Here is a 10,013-nt window from a genome sequence, read left to right as displayed (position 1 = left end):
GTTGCTTCTGGATGAAATACTTGATGTGAAGGGCTCACAATCCTTAATGTCTACATATTCTGATGCAGAACTATATACATTTTTGGCTCATACCATTTGATACATAATTGTTCAATCTCCAATTAAGGTAAATGAGACACCCAAGTCTGCATCAAAGGCTTTCGAGGAAGTAGAGACTCAATATACTCCCTATCCATCATAGCCTTTAAAGGAGTCTACTCCTGAAGCATCACAATTGAGTCCAGCCTCCTGCCACAAAAGTAAAGATTCAACATATGCCCGACGAGTATAAACCCAAAGCATCAGAAGGGAGTCCACTCGCAGAAGTAGAGACTCAATCTATGGTCAAATCATCACACCATTTTGGGGAGTCTACACCCAAAGCATCCTAGTAGAGTCCACGAGTGAAACTAGAGACTCATTCTATGCCGCAAGCATCATAGCCTCCCAAGGAGTCTATGCCCAAGGAATCACAATCTACCCCACACTTAATTCAATATATGCCCGGAGAATCACAGCCTCCAATGGATTCTACGCCTAAACCATCACAATCGAGTCCATGCTCGGAAGTAGACAAATTCTATGCTCGAAGGAAGAGTCCATATACGCCTAAAGCATCAAAGCCTCGAGAGAAAGAGTCTACTTCCAAAGCATCATAATAGAGTGCACTGCAAGCATCAGAGTCCATTTCATTGTGAAGCTTTATGATAGGGTTTAGCATGCACGTGAGTTTATTTTGAAGTAGGAAAAACTTTAGGAAAACTTTATTGGCAAGTGATACATGTCCAAGTGCAAAGTCACAAAACTTTGTATTTGGGATTTTGTTGCTCATAATGTTATTTTGGTTGATTTTATTAAATGTGTGAATGGGCATTTATCATGAATACATAATGGGCACAACAACAACAAACACATCGCACGGAACATATTTTGTGTAGTGGTCTTATGGAAAAACTAAACAACAAATACATTGCATGGAACATATTTTGCATACTGGTGATCGGACCACTCTCTTGTCTTCATGTCCTTATCTTGAGCATAAATGGTAAAAAAAAAGGTTCTCTTCCAACAAGAAATTGAAACTACCACATATGTTTTTGCATAAAGCCAGGCCAACTGAACTATGTTCACCTTGTTTTCTCATGTTGATGCTTTCTTGCTAGCATCTAGCCTTCTACTCTAGTCTAAAGCTACCTATTATTCTAGCTTAATGCTAGATGACATAAGCAATGAGAGAGCTACAAAGGCTATTAGAGTTCCCCATTTTAAATACACACCGTCTATTGTATGAATTTCTTTGCATGACAAATTATTCCTTGCGTGGGGATTAAGCAGGCCGTGAGGCCACGTCATTTCACAAAGGCTATTGATAGACCATCTTTTTCTTCTGTCCAAAGCATAGTCGGCAGCCCCCGAGGGCAAACATTTCATCATCGATGCTGTCGAGGGCAGATGCTATGGATCCACATCCACCAAGCCTTGTCCTCGTTGGCCGTCAAAGGTTTTTCTGCATGGCCACAGAATAGTCGCCCGGCCCCGACTGCATTCCGGACCTGTGCGAAGAAGATATGACAAAACAACTGAATCATATCCACCTGAAGATTGCTAAAGACTGAACGCTGGAACAATCAAATGCATCCGAAAATGATTAGCCGCCGCAGCCATCCTACAATGATCACAAGAATACATTCTGCCCCGATACCTTCACCTAGGCAATACGGTTTCATACTCTATACACGGTAAGCATATTCAGGAGGCCATCCTGGTTGATGGCAATAATATAGTAAATGAAGAGCAGAATAAGATTTACATTTCTCTGAACCTTGATCTCGAGAAAGCATACGACCACATTAGTTGGGGGTTTATAATCAGAACTATGAAAAAGCTTGGATTTGACCAGGGCCTCACGAACATGACTGGCGCACTCTTCTCGAATGCTTCCACTTGCCTCTCCCTAAAAATGGGCACCTTCACGGAAAATTTACCTCGGAGGTGCCCTTTCGATCCCCCACTTTTGCCCGAGTCACAACCCCTACTATAACAAATAGACTTGGTCCAGCAGGCTAGAGGCACACTTCGAAGGCTCTCCCTCTCGGACCCAATTCTCCACCGACGACAACAGGAATATGCTCATTGCGCAAGAGCTGAATGTCGACGAGCTGCTCAGGTGTATGAGGAAGTCACCGTGGTTTCGGATACGAAGATCAACAGTAGCTAAAATTCATAAGTGGAGGGTCTATGCTCGGAAGGCTTACTATAGCTCAGATCCAGAATCATGTTATCTTCCCCTTCTCTAATGCAAGAAAATACATGCTGAGATTGCGAGAAGGGGTACGGTTGGAAATATATCCTTTTGTTCCTAACACCTTAATTGATATGTACTAGCGGGAGCCCGTGGCAATCACGGAGTAAAGCTGCAAAGGTACTTCTTCCAAGCCATTGGCAGTTGATTGCTGGCTGAGGGAGCAGCTAAAGTCCATGCTTGTGTTCATTGCAGTTCAATTTTGCATTACCAGTTTGGCAGTCAATCGAAATTGTGAGTTCTCACATTGCGATTCGCCTTCCCATGGAAGTTACGTATCAAGAAAACTCATGGGAGTGTGACACTTGTTTTTTAATTGACCTCCATGTAGAGGAAAAGTTCAAGGCGAGCATTAAGGTCTTTTTCCTTCCATTCGGCTACTTCCTGAGCATTCGTAGTAGCAGTAACGTCGGGCATTGCTGTGGTGCCATCGACGATTGTCAGGAGCTCTTGTTTTTGCGGCTAGAGTAACTCCATTTTCATTTTCTTCCATGGTTGGAGGTTCATATCGGACAATTGGTCCACTTTGTATGTACACTAAGCTGTGTTGGCATCAAGACTACTGTCCAAATCAGTGTCTATGTTTGGGCGCTTCGATGTTACGAAACTTAGAGGTAATTGGGCTCCGTTATAGGCATGATACCATGTAGAAATGGCAAGTAGATAGATACTGCACACAGATAGGTACAAGGTACAGACACAAAGGAGAGAAACCTCGATACGTTATATTAAAACATCAAAGTTCTTATCACAAAACATCATGTCATTTAGACAATGTATGTTCGTGATTTTTATTTTATAATTTTTAATTAAATGTTTGAATTACATTTCTTTATGCTCTCCCTCAAGCATGAACATACATTGATTTTCGTGTAAGGAGTCGTTAGAGGGATCGACTATGATATTTCCTCAATCATGAGGTTGTCTGCTACATAAGAAACTTGATCCATGGACTCCAACAAATCTAACATGCTACATTGATCCTAGTAAATATAATGGTCCATATTCTTTCAATGGTCATAATCAATTGGTCTCGTTAATAGATTCCAAGTGTGGCTTGCTTGCAAATGCACATGAAGTGTTCAACAAACTTTAAGTTTGAGATGCAGTCTCATGGAATGCAATCATCACAGAGTATGCTAAGCATGATCCTGCAAAATAGAACAAGGGTGCAAGACATTTGCAGCTATCACAAATGATAATGAGGCAATAAAGGAAGAGCTAGGACATGGATTGCAGATGATTATTGGCTTGCATGTTTAATCTGAGGCATGTGATGATAAGGAGAGATATATGAAGGCTAAGTTGGGCAGACTTATTGCCTTGTTTAAAGACATGGTGTATAGATTGAGAGGAAACCCAGAACTATAGACATGCTAAGATGAGACTTGGTTTGAAAAGATACAATGGCAGTGGGGTCAGCTGGCAGATTGTTACATCACCGTAATACAAAGAGGGTCGGGACTTGAGTCCTTGAAATGCAAAGTGAAAAGCTTTGCTACAATGGCTCACAAGCATCACATCCACTCAACTATGGGATTCAATTTCTCAAAACTAGATCTGAAAATAGGGTATAGTTGGTATCAAGGGACACAATTGGAAGTGGCAAGTTTTTCTAGTCTCGAAAAGGAGGACAAAAGTACTCCAAATTACCCCTCTCAACAAGATGGTGGAAATGTGGAAAGAGCAACTAAAAGGTACCACATGGGTTAGTAAGAGAGATTTATCTAGTGATAACATGCTCTGCAAAAACATATGGCTGTCTAAAACTCTAATAGAATGAAGCCCCCCCCTACAAGATTGTTCCTACTCTAGCAAGGCCCAATATGCTACAAGTGTATCGACAAGTGGCTCTCAATCTAGGACCCTTTGAGTAATGCTTGGGAGGAAGCCCGCTAGCTAACAATAGATTCAAGTTGACAATGTGAGAGCAAGAATTTCAATGAAGCACTAGTGTGGGTAGAGTTGGGCTGCAAGCACATGCCCAACAAATGCTGAGAGCTAGCAATGTTATGTGCACCCACGGGTAAAGCCAATCCACAAGATGACACTAAAATATTGGTCATCTAGAGGAGACATGGAGTGGTCATTGACATGCTTCCAAGGATGAGTTAATGGCACTGCAGTTAATAGTACTATGTGGGGCGCAACACCCTCCTACAAACGTAACTTTCTACTATAGTGAATGATAGCCCCGAGGTTTCATGTTTGCATATGCCTGTCTAAATGGACCCACATCTCCCCACTATTTTGACTTTTGGGACAAACAAGGACACATACTTTTCTCAAAAAATGCCTTATTTGAAGTCTGCCCTATTTGTTAAAAAAATGAGAGCTTGGCTACACAAGGCCAACATCCAAATCATATGTTTTTTAAAACACCTTTACTTGGGAACAAGAATAATATGAATGAATTGCACCATAGCATGTGGCAAGCTTGGTCCCTTCGTAATAACTATGTTTTTAATCGTACTAGTTCAAAGTGGCCTATGATTGAGAGTCTCAGATAGTGAGAAATAAGGCCGTGGATGCACTAGGATACTTAGGGAAACAGGATAGAGCTCTTACCCAATCTCTTAGTTCCATTCATCTCCCTTCATGAGGGGCATGATACTTCTTCTTTCCCCCTTATCTATGTACTATACATAATTAAAATTGCTCTCTCCGTAAATCTCAATACTCTCTATATGTGCCACCTTTAGAAAGCTCCTCAAAATGAGATTACCAAAAAAAAAAGAAATTACAAGTTGGGTGGCAAGTTGAATGCACGCTTGCCATGTGGTGATTTAGTTGTGCATAGGGACCAGAGTAGAGATGATAATCGCATGCGCCCACTGATAAAAAATTAAATCATCATGCAAGCAAGGGCAGAGAAGGTGGCTGCCATGGGGCTCTATGCTGCCCACTAATTTTGATTCATCACACATGCCTCTAGGTCATGAGCTGAAAACTTCTTCCATCATGGCTAACAATCCAATAAGAATACTTTTCATTTCCACCCAAACTAGTTCTTTTTGGACATCCTTCACCACTTGAGAAGAACTTGCTACCAAGTATAATCATCTTGTGCACGAGAGTTGCCTACTATTATTTCTTTGTTTTCTTGAATGTATTCTAGCCAAAATAAGAAGAGGAGCATCACACAACTTGCGCATGTAGTTGTTATTAATCTACCTTTGTCGTGTTCAATGTGGAGATTCTCATTGATCAACATATTCGATTATACATATTCGGCTCTTCTGCTATGCACTCCGACAACACAAGCTTTATATCTGATTGCCTTGCATGCCTCGCCCATGCCTACACTGAAGCAATCGACTTCCTCAGCATGGTCGCTCAGGTACTCCCACCCTCCTCCGTGCTTCGCCCAAACATTCCCGTCATCGACCTCTCCCCCCTCTTCGAACATCCTACCAACGTCGAGATTCGCAAAGCCATCGTTGCACAGATCGGACAGGCCTCTGAAGAATGGGGTTTCTTTCAAGTCGTCCATCATGGCCTCTCAGTATCTCTTCTAGAAAAGGTGTTCGCCTTGTCTCAAGAATTCTTTCAACTCCCGCTTGAAGAAAAACTCAAAGCCCGATGCAGTCCAGATGCACCTGTTGCCATTGGATATGTAAATGACGATTACACTAGGGGTGCCCTTGACCCTAAGGAGCACATCCTGTTCTTCCATGAAGAAGAGATTCTTCTCCAATACTCTCCCTACAACATATGGCCCGAGAATCCACAGGAATTCAAGTCAGTTAGTTTTATCTCTAAAACTCAGTCTACCATGTCCGACACGGTTTGTAAGTTTCTAGCTTCTGCTATTATAAACTGATAGCGATTCTTATTTGATCGAGCATCACATGGTCCTCATCGTCTTACATTGGAAGAGAGAGAGATTGATTCAGCGCTCGGATTTGGTTCGAAATTTGCAGGCCGGTTGTTGGAAAGTTTTTGAAAGAAATGGAGAAGACAGGCGTCTTCCTGATGGGCCTTGTTTCCGAGAGCTTGGGCCTTCCTACAAATTTCATTCTCGATCTCTGCAAGGAGAAGACTAACGCTTTGACCATGTTCTGCTACCCCCCGGCGTCGCAGGAACCAGCTTATGGCATTTCAATGCACAAAGACGCTAACGTGCTAACCTTGCTTGCACAGAACGAGGTAAGGGGGCTGCAGGTTATGAAAGACCATGAATGGGTTACTGTAGAACCGATCGACGGGGCTCTTACTATCAACATCGGCGATATGCTACAGGTTCATTTTCTATGATTTCATGCTCTTTGATGTGATATAAATGGCGAATTCTCCTCGTGTATACATGTCTCTACAGGATTGTTGTTAATATGTTGGATCATGTGATCGTCAAATTCTGAAGGTTTGGAGCAATGGAAAATACAAAAGTGTTACTCACCGCGTTATGAACAACAAGGCGGAGACTCGTTACTCCTTGGTTTACTTCCACACGCCTGGACTCAAGACTTTTATGAGTCCTCAGCCTCAATTTACCACCCAGACAGGGCAGCCTGCAAAGTACCATGGTTTCGTTTACGAGGAGTATCTCAAGCTTCGTTTCGAAAACAAGAAGAACATGGACAAGGATACTCCAGAAGTGGGCCTTGAAATGTATGAAACCGACAAGGCCAAATCATGCCCTTAGAAAGTTAAGCCTATGAAGAGGCTTCGTATTGTGTATGGCTCGTGAATGTAGAGCTATGGAGAAATCAATAAGTCACTTAAGTGACAAATGCAACTACGACCAGATATCTATATACCGACCAGATATGTATATCTGTCTATACCATGTTTATTATGTTCATGTTGGAATTAAAGAGAACAAAATTTCCTTATACGCTCATTCTTTCCCAAATTTTTAGCATTGCGTTATGCGTCTTTTTATTATGCCATAACTATTTTCATGTTTTCTCAAATTAGACGGGCATCTTTTTCATGTGTATAGCATGGCTTTAAAAAAAATGAGTACTATAGTTCTACCGTCTGGTTTTAAGCTTAGATAACAAATCAAAATGTACATTTATGATTATTAACCTTTAATTTACTTTCCTAAGTAATGTTGTTTGAAGAATTTTTCAAAGTCCCTCAAGTGGAAAAACCATGATTGTTAAGATAATATCGTTTTCAAACAAAGAACCCAAATCTATAGGTGACCTATGGGATAGGCATCTTTTTTCTTGACTAGTTTTGCTTGTAATACATTTACATTTTCAACTATTGTTCCAAAAAGAGAATAAGATTTTGGCCTACCCCCAATGGGAAAGGCCTTAGTAATCGTTTGGTTTTGAAAGGAAAAATATGGAATTTCCTTATTTTTTAAAACTCTAATTTTTGGCATGTTTTCATTGGCCCAAGTGTTCTTTTGTCAAGGAGGCAACGAGAATCTTGCATGCATCTTTAGAATTTGGATTGAGTGCTAGTGACCAAAACTTTGTTTTTCATTGGTAGTTTGGTTTGGTTCCAATGCAAAGCTCAATCTCCGCACCTTCTCCTGCAAGAAAATGAATGCAGTTTTGAATGCAAAATAGTGCTGCGCAGTCTGTCTTTCGTCTTTTGTTTTTGTGTCATATTTGGATTGGGACAGACGTGCTCAAGGTTCTTTTGATCGGCGATGATTGTCCTTTTTGTGCGAGCCATTCTCTGTAGCAATCACAATGATCTGAGTACCCCGCTTCTTGCTCAGGGTCACAACAAGCCTCAATAAACTTGTCGAAGTCTATGTAGAAGGCCGATCGTTCTCTTTAGTATCGATTCCATCCTATTGCATCTCTACCAGAGGTCGCCTCTCAAGCTAGGCCTCTGTGTGCCTTGAGCCATTCCTAAAGCTTCCGGATGTGGCCCTCCTTCTCCTTTCTATTTGAAATTTGATTCCATAGGTCTTTGGAACTGGCACAGCGCAATCATCTACCTTTCACTTGTACAAGCCATCATTCGTAAATAGTCATGCAGATTGTTCTTGCCAATCATAGCCATTCTCATCTTAATGAAATACTTTATGATTCTCTAGAAAACAAGACTGAGTCTGAGGGATTTTTCTTGCTCTACACACTGCACCCTCGTGTATTACAAGCTGGCATGAGAGGAGAGAACAAGATCCATTTACGAGCGGGGAGATTGAAATGACAGAACGATTGTTTCGGGAAGCGTAGTGAAATGGATGTCTAAACCTACGAGCATCTCAGTTGCCCACAGTACGTTATCATCAAACTTTTTTTGTTTTTGGCACAGGGAAAAAAAACATTATCAACAAACTCTAGAATGCTTTGCATCGAGAGAGACACGATGTGTATCTTGTTTGTTGACAAGGTCCCATGAGATAACCCCTCCTCTCCTTCTTTTGGCTCGATGCATGAAAATCAATCCTCTCTTCCCAGGAACACTTCCGTCCTCCTCTCCACCCAGGAGTATCAAGTCTTGGAGACAAGACGATGACCCAACGATCTATCAGACTTCCTTTTGATGCTGTATTGGTAATCTGCAACGAGAGAACCAACAACAAGAGGGCTGCTTGACAAGGGAGCCAATGTACTTTCCCGTTCTTTCTTCCTCAAATCCTTCGAGCACTTTATCATGTCTCTGACTCTACAGGAAGGTGCAACGCTTGATGCAAATTACTCTTGCCTCATTTGTATCCATGTACTCATGTTGATGCACTCCATGGTAGGAATTTCCTGCACTATGCTGCTAAGAGTTGTATGTAGCTCATCTTGAATGTGAGCCAGCAACTTCTTGCTTACCCATCTCTTCTCCCGAAAATCGTTATAGTCATGTTTCATAGGTAGAAGCTTGGATTTTTGTCTATTTTCTCAGAAGTTCTATCCCATTGGTCTTTGTTTAAAGTTTCTCTATCCATCCTCTCTTTTTGGGCAGGCCTTTTGAATGATTATGTCATTCACCTTGTTTTACATAATTTTCAACTAGTAGTATTTTTTTCATAGGGAGGATATCCTTGGAGGTTGTTTTATCCTTTGGTCCCTTCCATATAAAATTTCCTTATGTAGTTTTGTTGATTGTCATTGCATTATCTATCTTTGTCATTGTTCCCCATTGCCCATATTACTACTACATCTATAGTGAAGTTTTTAAAAAGGTGTACATGTGTATTTTTTCATGTTTGATTTATTGTAATCAGAAGATTATATTTATGGCTTCATATGCATGCCGTCAGGTTGTTGGTGTTTTTTGTTTTTTGTGGGGCAAAGAAAGGAACCTTCTATTAATGCTTGAAGGACTTCATACAAAATAGCAACCCTGCAGGAGCTACGTATGGAAAAAACTGGGAAAAGACTGAAAGAAAAAATTGGCATGTTTCGGAGAAACCTAGCTCCCCGCCTAGGGGATCTCTGGCACTAGGGCTAATGACTAGGTGAGGGGACTATACAACCAGTGAATCCCTCGTGGAGTGAAAAAATCCTCATTGCACTACGACAACTCCAGAGGCAGTGTGCGGGATCTCGTCTCCAGAAATCCAGCTGAGCAATAAAGACAATGCCCCTCCACCCGCATCTACTCCAACCACGAACCGATGGGCAAGCCTCTATGGGCGGCCAGCCACCAGAAGAAGTAGGATATCTTTATCAGCTACAAACTCGACCATAACAAGGACCGTAACTGCATCCAAAACCTAGAACAGACATCCTAGGGCACTCTCTGGGCCACCCAATGCCTCTCCCTTGAAGGAGTCCACATCTAAGGGTCCATCTGAGGCCTC

At 41.6% G+C, this 10,013-nt stretch overlaps 1 protein-coding gene across 1 annotated transcript; it reads left to right on the top strand.

Annotated features, from left to right (window-relative positions):
* Positions 1-5,613: 5,613 nt before the first annotated feature.
* On the top strand, positions 5,614-7,063 carry LOC147903651 (protein LATERAL BRANCHING OXIDOREDUCTASE 1-like). Its single transcript, XM_087372959.1, has 3 exons — positions 5,614-6,043; positions 6,226-6,544; positions 6,666-7,063. Exons 1-3 carry the CDS (start codon positions 5,631-5,633, stop codon positions 6,945-6,947), a joined length of 1,014 nt encoding a protein of 337 aa, XP_087229085.1. The 5' UTR covers positions 5,614-5,630; the 3' UTR covers positions 6,948-7,063.
* The last annotated feature ends 2,950 nt before the right edge of the window (positions 7,064-10,013 follow it).

This window comes from Dipteris shenzhenensis, chromosome 3 (assembly GCF_047967505.1).
Source record: "Dipteris shenzhenensis isolate YYH24624 ecotype China chromosome 3, Dip_SZ_1.0, whole genome shotgun sequence".
NCBI lineage: Eukaryota > Viridiplantae > Streptophyta > Polypodiopsida > Gleicheniales > Dipteridaceae > Dipteris > Dipteris shenzhenensis.
Note: the sequence above shows the minus strand (reverse complement) of the source record. Positions and strands in the feature narration are given on the sequence as shown.